General features: G+C 30.6%; 3 protein-coding genes across 4 annotated transcripts; 1 reads left to right on the forward strand and 2 right to left on the reverse strand.

Annotated features, from left to right (window-relative positions):
* The first annotated feature begins 157 nt into the window (after nt 1-157).
* On the forward strand, nt 158-3,031 carry LOC111915184 (uncharacterized). Of its 2 annotated transcripts, none has more exons than XM_023910854.3 (7): nt 158-616; nt 970-1,058; nt 1,141-1,216; nt 1,335-1,384; nt 1,501-1,746; nt 1,831-1,869; nt 1,987-3,031. In XM_023910854.3, the coding sequence occupies exons 1-7, from the start codon at nt 394-396 to the stop codon at nt 2,182-2,184; spliced, it is 921 nt and encodes a 306-aa protein (XP_023766622.1). In that variant the 5' UTR covers nt 158-393; the 3' UTR covers nt 2,185-3,031. The 2 variants fall into 2 exon arrangements, with proteins under 2 accessions (XP_023766622.1, XP_023766623.1); XM_023910855.3 differs by having other exon boundaries at nt 163-529.
* A 1,061-nt stretch (nt 3,032-4,092) lies between these two features.
* LOC111915185 (uncharacterized) lies at nt 4,093-5,779 on the reverse strand. The gene is made up of 5 exons (XM_023910856.3): nt 5,610-5,779; nt 5,072-5,236; nt 4,790-4,895; nt 4,533-4,681; nt 4,093-4,410 (listed from the first exon to the last, which is right to left on the reverse strand). The coding sequence occupies exons 2-5, from the start codon at nt 5,210-5,212 to the stop codon at nt 4,315-4,317; spliced, it is 492 nt and encodes a 163-aa protein (XP_023766624.1). The 5' UTR covers nt 5,213-5,236; nt 5,610-5,779; the 3' UTR covers nt 4,093-4,314.
* A 1,756-nt stretch (nt 5,780-7,535) lies between these two features.
* On the reverse strand, nt 7,536-10,583 carry LOC111915183 (thylakoid membrane protein TERC, chloroplastic). The gene is made up of 14 exons (XM_023910853.3): nt 10,298-10,583; nt 10,132-10,215; nt 9,839-9,975; nt 9,676-9,752; nt 9,488-9,575; nt 9,314-9,394; nt 9,151-9,207; nt 8,939-9,023; nt 8,759-8,808; nt 8,537-8,593; nt 8,381-8,459; nt 8,239-8,297; nt 7,897-7,954; nt 7,536-7,811 (listed from the first exon to the last, which is right to left on the reverse strand). The coding sequence occupies exons 1-14, from the start codon at nt 10,455-10,457 to the stop codon at nt 7,720-7,722; spliced, it is 1,164 nt and encodes a 387-aa protein (XP_023766621.3). The 5' UTR covers nt 10,458-10,583; the 3' UTR covers nt 7,536-7,719.
* Between the last annotated feature and the right edge of the window lie 1,021 nt (nt 10,584-11,604).

The raw sequence follows: 11,604 nt of genomic DNA on the forward strand, positions 1-11,604 counted from the left end.
AGTTTTACTCACTGCCACATTGCCACAAGTTCACATTCACTTTTTATTTTTGATTTCTCCTTGGGCCAACCACTAAGACACAAAACCACATAAACAGGTTTTTGAAATTATAAGGAAAACACTTCTTGTGGGCCGAGACAATTACAAAAGTTCAATTTGACAGGTTTTCTTTCCAAACCGGATTGAGACAATGGATGCTTACACAAGAAAAGCCGATAACACTACAGTAACTACATCAATGGGACATCAATTTCTGTGAAAAATAGAAGGTCTTTGACTGCTGCCTCATTTATCCAATTCTACGGATCCATCGCCAACTCAAATCCCCAAGGAAGCCGCCATCTTTTGAGTTAATCAACCACAATTTGGACAAGCTTCTTGCGACTTCTAAATATGGAAAGTAGTAGCGGAGGCGTAATTGTATCAAAAGGGATGCAGAATCCATTTACTTTGAAGGTGGGTAAAGTATTCACTGGATTTGGCGTCGGCTGTGGTGCTGGTATCGGCGTTGGCAGACCTATAAATCTAGGTAATTGCTCTTCATCTATGTTGCTCAATAACACGATGAAATTTGGGGGAATTTTTAAACCTACAGAGGGGGAAAACCATGATACTAGTATGCTGTTTTTTCAACTATTTAATTGCATGTTTTGCTATTTTCAAATGTGGGCTTGTTTTGTTATTGAATTTTGATTGCATTATATGTCCCTTGAAGATATATTTATGTTATTTCGGTTGCAATATATAGCTTTATCTGTGCCTTTAGGTCATAATTTCCAAGAAAAGATTGGCTTAATGTTAATACATGGTAAAATTAGTTCTACTAACTGGAAAAAACTCACAAAAGTTTAAGCTTTTATAGAAGTAAAGAAACTGTATGTGACATTTGTGATGTTCATTTGCTTCCTCTATTCTTACTCATTCCATTACAATTTTGGATGCATTACTGGTTATGTTTGAATTTCACAGGTGCAATACCAGTATTAAATCAAGTAATGGGTGCTGCTAGAGGAGCAACAGATATTTTTTCGGGTGTTGGAAGACATGCCAACAACTCTGTAAGCTTATTTAGGGTGTATACTTACTTTTCTATATTATTATTAGATCATAAAATAATAATAATAATCATATCCATTTCAGTTGAATAAGGTGGGAGCAAAAAACATTAAAGTAGGCATTGGGTGTGGAGTTGGTTTTGGCCATGGTTTTGGAGTTGGTATGCATTTTATATATCACCTATTGTGATGATATTGATTGTTTTAGCAATTTATTTTACCCTTTTTGTTAATCAGAAAATCAAACACCATAATAATAATATTCTATTTTCATTGCAGGTCTTGGTATAAAGCCTTGGGTGTTACAGCAAATACAAACAAGCCTTGTAGTATGTCACTTCTTTTGAACATCATCATCATCATCATCATCTAATCTATTGTGTTTTCTATAAACCCTAAGTTTTTTGCATCTTAATTATATGACAATACTTCAAATATTCTTCAGCAAACAGCTACAAAGTTGATGATGAAATTTGGAATGACACCCAACTTATCAAGTGTTACTGGAGGCATGTTTCCCCAATCATTACAATTACAAAGTGGTAGTAAGACTAAGACCATAACCACAACTATGACACAAGAAAATGTGTCATCAAAACCTCCATTGACTTCATCATATGCGAATCATACAGAAAAGGTTATCAACAACTTCTTGAAAAATCCTCTTCTAGAAGGTGAAGCGAAGAATCAGGTATGCAAAAAATGTAACTTTTTTTTTTCTTGAAATGTTTACAACTTTTGGCTTGATGGTTTTTATGTCATGTATTATTTGTAGGTGGGTCCCTTGCATTCTAAGGAGGAGGTCATTGAATTGGTATGGTTTTGTTGACTTTTGAAGTGAAAATGAAGTTTCAGTTTTAATGTTGGATGAATTTTTGAAGTTATGAATCTGAAAAGTAGCAAGTAAAATCATTGAATATGTTTGTTGTAGGTTTTAAAACAACAACTTGCTCTTGAGAAGCTTAAAGAAGAAAATGAGAAGCTTCGGGAAATATTAGTGGAAGACTTGAAAGTTTCACCTGATAAGTTTAAAGTCAAAGTCAATGGGTACTATTCAGGTACAAATACGTATACATGTAATGATTGTTTGGAGTGTCGAAGGAGACAAAGAAGGGATAGGAGAAAGTAAGTAAAAGTTTATGCTCAATTGCTTAAATCAATGAGAAATGCTTTTTTTTTTCTTTCACAACTAATAATAAAGACTAAATTACAGTTTTGGTCCTTGTGGTTGGCACAAATTTGTGGTTTGCAATTTTGACACCAATGGTCCTTATCCCAGTTACAGTTACAGTTACCACTAACCAGCTTCTGTTAAGTTTGTATGAAATGACTAAAATGTCCCTGTTTTGTTGTCTTTTTTTATTTTATTTTTTTCTGTAGTTTATCAGTTTTAGTAGTTTTGGTTAGAAAAGACGATCATAAAAATGACAAAATCAAGAGAATTTAGTCATTTTATACGTATTTAATTGACGATAATGGGATAGGGACCAAATCTGATGAAATTGCCAACCACCAGGACCATTCGTGTCAACAAATATTTTTATGGATTGACCCGCTAACCTATTTTGTCAGATTAAAAAAATAAAACATTTATTTATTAAATAAAGGAATAAGAAGAGCAAGGACTCATATGTAATATAGTGTTTACTCCTTTATTTATTTTTTTTTTAAAAATTATCTTTTTAATCTAATACAATAAATGGGTTGGTGGGTCAATCCATGAAACTATTCGCTGAAACAAACACGGCTGGTATCTGACAAAAGGAATTTGTTTGGAGAAGAAATTGGAATTGTAGCAATGTCTCTTTTTCATTAACTTTTTATTCGTATCTTGGATTTGGATGTGTTCATTTGTGTGTTTGCATGAAGGTTTTTTACTTTTTATTTGGATGTGTTCATTTGTGTTTGCACAAATATTTTTAACTTTATTTGGATGTGTGTATATTTATTTTTCTAGAATTTGGATGTGTTCAGCAGTTTATTTTTCCTGGAATTTTCTCTAATTAAACAAAAATGACCGCCAACCCGATTATAAGACCCACAAACATGCCAACCTATATAGTTAAATGGATTAGATGGGCCGTGTTTAGGTTGAACTTTTTGACCTGGTAACACGAATATTATTATTATTATTATTATTATTATTATTATTATTATTATTATTATTATTTTACAATGACTTATAGATGCACTCACTAATCTACTAATAATATCTTTAATCATCAACCTTTGGCTAAGGATGCATATCTGTTAACTCCTAATATCGGTAGGCTGAAGGATGTTAAGTTATCTAAAATTACTGTGTGGTCTCAATATCTTCGAAGAAATCAAGTGACATTTGTGGCAAATTCGATTGATCCAACGGCTTGATTATGATATCAAATTCCACAAAAAATACTAAAACAAACAAATTAAAAATTATCCTAAAGGCTACTGCTTGTTGGACGATTTATAGAATTTCATCTCTCTAGTTCATAAATTTTAAAATTTATTCTAATGGCAACCGCTTATTGCACGATTTATATAATTTCGAGTTCATAAATTTAATTGGGATGGTGCATGTGTGGAGTGGCGATCCAGAAACAAAATCAACGGTCCATTGTAAACCAGAGTAAAAATATTAAAATTTTAATTTTTTATTTTAACTTTTTAAGCAAATATATCAAAAAAGATTTAAAAAAAAAAAAAAAAAATGATACCCACTTCCAAATAGGGTCTTATAATAATTAATTATAAAAAAATAGCTTGTGTAAAACACATAGGATTTGAATAGATTTTTGCTATTAAAGATGTCCAATGTTATCTTGGCCTATTGAGGACTATTCCTTCTTTCATTATATAATTACATTATAAATCAAATGGCGTTATAGAACAAATTTTGAAGAAACAGTCATTTATAATTTATCTACATCATATAATGGTTTTAATACACACAAAAACAACATAACGGTGTTTTTAATCATCAGAGGATAATAATACGTTGGATTTTTCTGTGCTTTTCCCTAAATATAAAATTCAAAAAGTGGACATACGGATCTACCCAAAATCCCAAATCTCTTTTGACCTGTTATTTGCAAAATCAATATCACAACAAAACATCAATTTGTGTATGAAAAACATATAAATATAATATAAGCAACAAACTGAAATCTTCCAAAACATGATTAAAAAAAGTATATTAAAACTATCATGAAGATCTACACCATTAACGATTAATGAAGTAACTATCCCCTACAAGGCTAGATAGAAATCATGAACATCAATCCTGTTTGGTGGTCGAAAGTTTAGCTCGGTGCCTGAGTTCTGCTCTTTTCCACTTCACCATAAGTTGACATAAAGAAAACAGAGTGTTCACCTGCAAAAACAATAGCCAATAGGTAATCTTATAACACTAAAACTTTAACTATAAGATTAAAAAATAGTGAATTGTGCAATATTGACAATAATCAAATTAAGAACATTCAAAAGTTAAATTACCAGAATGATCAATGAGAAAACAAGAAGAGGACCAGACCAGAGCACAGAGAGGAAGACTCCATTGCGGTCAAAATAATTTTGACCAGCAAAGCTTTTCCAGTTATCACTCAAAACTGTGTTTAGTCTTTCAGCAAGATACACACCAGCCACTGCATCAAGAATCAAGATTCAAGGGTCTTATAGAGATTTCACCAGTTAACAGCTTCCTTAACCTGTATTATATGTTTGTTGCTAAAGGGATACTATAGTAAACTTACATGACAGAAGGAAAAGGGACATCTGAAAGTTGATATTCTTCCTTGAAGTGAGGATTATTATAAGTGTCACAAAGTGGAACACCATCAACCCCACTAACCATGGTTCCTGAGAGATACATATAGAACAGAAAGCAATCAGCTTAAAGAACAACAAACACATCACAAGTACCAAATTGAAGTTTTTCTAGGTTAGGTTAGGTTAGGTTATGTTATATAAAACTTAGCTGGTAATTTAGTGTACTTAGTAAACTTGTGGATCCATGTGGAAAGGTGTTACCTTACCTTCCAATCAATGGCATGAAAGAAGCCAATGAAGTTATCCATTGCTGGTTGCATTCCAATTCGAAGCTCAGATGAAATTTTCTCAACAAGTTCTTGCATTTGATCCATGTGCCCATTCATAGCTGTCTTTAGCTCATCCATTTTATTTAACTTTGTCTCAATTTACTGCACAAGAAGTTGACGGAAGTAGTAATTAACAAGACATCATGACTCATGACAATTAGATCTCATCATAAGTAACTTTATAACCAACAACTGGTTTGTTTCAAATTTCAATTTCAATTAGATCTCTATAAACGTTTTAGAAAGAAGAAAAAAACTTATTTACAACTTGAATTTGGAAAGTACAATAGAGGAAACTCTAAGCTCAAATGATGACGATTTGGGGGATCGGATGATGCAATTATAAACCAAAGGAGCATGAGACTGAGATCACCAGCTAAATTTCGAGTTCAGACAGACAAATTTATACTATTACCTGACAAAACGAAGTTTAGATGAAAACATTCTCAAATCGGAAAATAGAAGAAGAAATTACAGTGTAGCGATTGAAGACGGTGAGAGCGAGAGCCACGGAGACGGCGACGGCAACGGCGACGGACTTGTTCCTCACGAAATCGCCGAAGTTATGATTCAGTTTGAAGTGGTGATTGGTGAGATTTGAAGAGTAGATCTTGTTCTAGAGAATTAAAAAGGGTTTATCGCTTTATATCCCCAAATTGTACAATTTAACACTTTATTTGATTATATGGAAAATATTGATGATTAAGCAAAATTTAAAGGGTTAATTATAACAAAATTAACACATTGAGGCCACCTTATGAGCTTGTTTAATATATATTTTAAAATTTAAACTGAATTATTTTATATAAAATCTAAAAACATAGTATATAATAAAATTATAATTTTATATAACATCTTTATGATCTTTTACCATTTTATATAACAGTTACATAGAATGATATAAGGTTATAATATTGAATGGTCGATAAGGATATATTACATGAAACAATAAAATTATATGTACATGTATTATATATGTTATTTTTTTAACCATACGATTTTATTATAAAAATCTAACAAGAAGCAAGGAATTAATTAGAATTGGGTTTTTAAACCAATCAACCCAGTTATCAATAGTTTTACATTTCAAAAAGTAAACCAATTATAAGAAAAATCTATTATATCTTCAAAAGTATAATTTTTAACAGGATTGGAGTCTCTAAAAATGATATTATTGTGATATCTCCAAATCACCCTAAAAGTTGTATGCATAATAGTCTCCAAAACCGTTTTTTTCTATTAATCGAGAGCGAGATCGTATCAATCCAAGAAAATAAATCTCGTAAAATATTTGCACATTGTAGTGTCATATCCACCCATCTAAACACATTTGCTAAATGACACATACTTCTTCCCATAATAAAAAACATAACCTATTTTTTCCACTTGTTTATAATATAAAGGGAAAGCAAACGAATGAATATCCAAGCCTTTGATGCTAAGATTCCAGCTGGTAGGTAATCTATCTAATAACAATCTTCAAATAAAGATGTTTACCTTTATTCGGACAAAACGATTCCACCTAGTCGTATGAGTGCTATCCGAAAAACACTCAAAATCAATATGTTTTCTAACTTCATCCACCATGAACCCAATATCACCATTCAACTCTCATTGTCAATCATCTTCTTTTGAATTGGTTAAAAAGACCGAATAAAATTATATTTAGTCTGATTTAAAATATATCATACAGAACAAAATAAAAATATACAAATTAACCCAAATTTACTAACATGGACGAGTAGAATCAAACTGTTGATGCAAAGGAAAAGGTAGAGAACTTTTTTATCATTTTATTAGTTCTTTTATATATTTTGTAGGTCAAATTCCATTAAAACTATTATAATTTGAATTTTATTTTCTTGTTTAATGATTAGAAGAGTGTTTTTTTTTCTTGTTTAGCCATCAAGAGTTTGCATTTTTTATTTCTAAAAAAACTACTCATAAAATTTTGAAATCTATAAAAATTGGATTGTGTTTAGTTTAAGTATCCAAATTTTTTTCTTAGGATTTAACTATTATAGTTTGGCGTTTTCTTTTTCTAAAGAGAACAACTCCAACCGGAAAAGTATTCTTCCAATAGTTTTTGCGATTGATTACCGAGAAAAACTTACTATGGTATTTTCAAAAAAAGACAAATACTCAGTGGTTAAAAGTTAAAACAAGAAAAAATAATTTCGGTAGTTAATTTACAATAATTAGTTTGGTAGAGTCTGATGTTAAATTTATTTTGATTTATGATTTTTTGGATTTAAAATGATCAATCTGGTCAATTATAAACTAAATAATTTGCATGATATGTTTAGTCAATCCATCTATGAATAACAAGTACTACTTACACACGCCCTATTTCCGCATTTAAAATAAAGTAAACAATGTTTAGCAAGATGTATCCATCATATTATTAACAAACAAAAATGCATTATTATTATTATTATTCATAGAAGATGATCAACGAGATGCTTGTCATGCTTCATCACATGTTTACACAGAAATGAAGATTTAACAATCTCTCAAAATTCTCCTTCTATTCAATAGATCACTACTTTTTTTTTTTTTTAGTTTCTTTCAAGAATGACCAAATTCTAAGCTGATTTCTTCAACAAACTCAGCAGAACCCCAGCACTAAGAGTAGTGGCTACACATCCTAGAGAAACCTCAGTTGATACATGATACCCTGCAAAAGACATATTTGCCCTCATAAATGAGAAACATAAGAAATTATCTTTGATTATGAGTGACCTAATCAATAATACACTTACCAAAGAAATCTAGGATCATTTTGCATCCAATGAAGCCCAGAACTATGCCAATGGAGGGCTGATGATCATAGCAAACAATGGTAACATATTATTGGTTTGAAAAAAAAAATTATAAATTACCAAAAAGGAAATCTTGAAGCAAAATCAATACACCATTGACTCATTTCTAATGTTAATAATGGGCAAATATGTAAATTCAAACACAGAGATATAGAAGAAAATGTTGACCTAACATCAATTTATTTGTAGATAGATACTATATATACTACCAATTCATTCATAACAATGGACATGGGCAAATAGGTCATTTAACATGAAAACTTTTCAAACAAAAAAACTTACCTGTAGATACTCTAATTCTGCCATGCTTTCTGAAATCAGTGTATATAGAGATCGTAGACCTGCATCAGAAGCAAAAAATTCAGCCCAAAATTTTTTGTGTTTAACCAATTAGATAAAAGTCAACTGTGGCATCATACTTTACCTAAAATGGCAAAGAGATTAGATGAAAAAACAATGAAGGGATCTCTTGTCACACCAAAAACTGCAGGTATAGAGTCAACCTAGAAAAAAAATTACATAAAATAAGTGAACAGAAGTTTTAAAATATTATAAAAATATTGTAAATGAATAAACTTACAGCAAATGCAATGTCACTGAGTTCAATTACTGCTACAGTTAGAAGCAAAGGTGTAGCCTGCCCAAAATGTTTGATGCCTGTTAGAAACCAACAATTCAAGATGACACTTTTTGAGTAAAAAAAAAAGAATCAAGAAAAGATTCCCATTTAAAAAAAAAAAAAAAGCACATGTTTTTAACCATATTAACAGAAAAAAAAAAATAACCATATCTTTTCACTTACTTTCCAAGCTCCATTCACAACTGTAAAAAACCTATTGCCATCATATTGAGCTGCCAAATCAGGAAAAAGAATGAATGAAATAAATACCAGATTTACCCTTGAAAAACAATGCAGAAAGTTAGCATCTTTCCGTATCAAAAAATTATAACTTCTGACAATTGAAAAGAAATTAATTATTACATGTTACAGGAATAATCTTTTGGCATGTCTTCACAATAAAATTTTCTGATAGATCCTCATCATCATCTTCACCAGTAAAAAACAGCTATAGAAAAAGATGGAAATGTTATGATCATGGTTTAAACTGTAAACTAGAATAAACTTTAGTAAATACTTTCTTTAATCATTTTTAATGTATTAACTACTTAATTATATAAGGAAAGAAACATTACCTTAAAGGATGAGTACAGAAGTATTGATGCCAGTAGCAAGTTAACAGCCTCAAACCTCTAAAATGTTTTACATTAATAGTTTTAGTAACTTTTCATATTGATTTGTTGCAATTTTCATAAAAACAAATTGAGTATTTTTTATTTATTCAATGTAAAAAATTACCTGAAGTGTTGCAGTTCCAAGAAGTATTAATGACAATCTAAAGATTACTGCACCAGATATACCATATGAAAGCACTCGATTCTGTAATTACAACATGAAGAAATATCAATAAATGATTATTTATTAAGTGATTTGACTTTGACTGATGAGAGAGTTTATTAGAGATTAGACTACCTGATAAGGAAGTGGAACTTTGAAGTATTTGAATATCAAAACGAACACAAAAAGATTATCCACAGACAAGCTTTGTTCAAGCAAGTACCTATGTGAATTTCAAAAAGAAAAAAAAAATCAAGAAATGATGAGATAACTAAAATAATTGAAATACTTTCATGAGCAAAAAAAGAAATTCAATCTCATACCCTGCAAAGAATTCTGATGCTTTTCCAACTCCATCTTTCAATCCCAGACCAACACCAAATGCTACAGCTGAGAACACCTAATACAATGAAAATACTATTTTGACCTTTAAACGAGGGTAATTAAAACTTCATGAATTTGAACTTATAGTGAGGTTATACTTACGCACAAGGCTACAGTTTTAACAGATGTCTTGTAATTTTCAACATCTTTGGTCTTTTCTTCTAGAACATCATCAATAATGAGATGGCCTTTAGATTTGGTGGTGTCATCGAATGGATTGGAGGAGGATGTCTCCCTCTCTGCCAGTAAGAACAAATAGTGAGTAATTTATGGTAAACGCATTCATTTCGCAAAGATCAATAGTATTATGATATGTAGACGTATATGTATATGTACGTAGGCATTTTGTTTATATTGAATTTCGCATTAGAAACATTAGATGTTTATTTTCTCACCTGAAGAAACAGATCCTTCTTCTTGTTCAACTCCTTTCGAGCGTACAATCGATAACTTCCGCGTCCAACGATTTCGACAAACACCTGCAATCAAATTTTGTTTTTCAGAGGAAAAAAATATTGTCTCTTACATCCATCACCCTCAACATTCAAATAGTAACGTTACCTGAACTGAAGGAACGATTGGGGAAATGAGTGATTTGAAGATGAACCCATTTAGGATACCGAGTAGAAGTTGAAACTGGAGTAAATCTAAGCAATCCCACTCCCAAATCAAATTTAAGCGGGTGATGCATCCCATTTTGAATTATCGAAGCTAATTTCATGGCTCGAAATTCAATTCGTGTTATAATCAACGGAATACGGTTGCAGATGAATGTGAGACGCACAGGGGGTTTTGGGTTGTTGATATGAGAGGGGTGTCCACCGTCGCTAGTGGTTATGATCCACCGAAAAATTGAAAAATATTCACTTTGCTCCCCTCGTTTATAAAACTTATTCTATCTAAACACATAGTTTAAAATCCATCAATATTTGGTATATTATTTTTATTTGGAATATTAACACAATGACCACAACTTATCTATGATTTATATGATTTATTGGATATGATTAGCATTTCAGGTAGTTACCAAATGATCATTTATTTCGGCCATTCCAAAACAATCAGATATATATAATCCACATATTTTATTTACTAAAACTAAATTCAATCATTTGTTTTTTTAATATATGTACTTAAATTCGAAGTGTAAAGAATCTAAAAAGTGGTTGCTTATCAAGAAGAATTTTGAAAAGTTAGTTTTCGTCTATGGTGTGATTGTTTTAATTTTTCTAGTCCTATACTACATTCAAGAACTACGAGAGATTGTGTAGGCAACAAATTTATGTGTGGAACGAGTTATGGCCTCGGTAAATAAAAATCATGGTTGCAGACTTACATTTTTAAGAGGAAGAAACATTATCACTTACTCTATTGAGTAGGGTTTGATCTAATGGTTTAAAGTTTGGGGTTTATGATTTAGGATGACTTGCAGATTGTTATATTTCATCACATATAAGTGAAAGTATTAAAGTTTTGGTATTCGTTTGTTTTATAATTTCATATTTAAATGAAAAATGTTAATTGAAGTAATGATACATATCATGATATGTTAGATTTCTTTGTAAGTAATTGGTAAACACCATTTTCGATATGATTTACAACAAAAAAATTGCATTTATTGTGAAGACATATTAGTGACAATACTAACAAAATATTTGACATCATTATCATTAATTATTTATAACCTTGACTTGGAAGAAACCAAGTTGACAAACCCACAAAAGTTGATATCATAGGTTAAATCCATACCATAGCATTTGTAATTTGATGTCATATACTATATAATGTTACTAATTGTGAGACCCATGTAATATATAGGTTAATTTTTTTAAAAAAAAAGTTAAATATAAAGGTTAAAATATTTGAAA

This window comes from Lactuca sativa, chromosome 1 (assembly GCF_002870075.4).
Source record: "Lactuca sativa cultivar Salinas chromosome 1, Lsat_Salinas_v11, whole genome shotgun sequence".
NCBI lineage: Eukaryota > Viridiplantae > Streptophyta > Magnoliopsida > Asterales > Asteraceae > Lactuca > Lactuca sativa.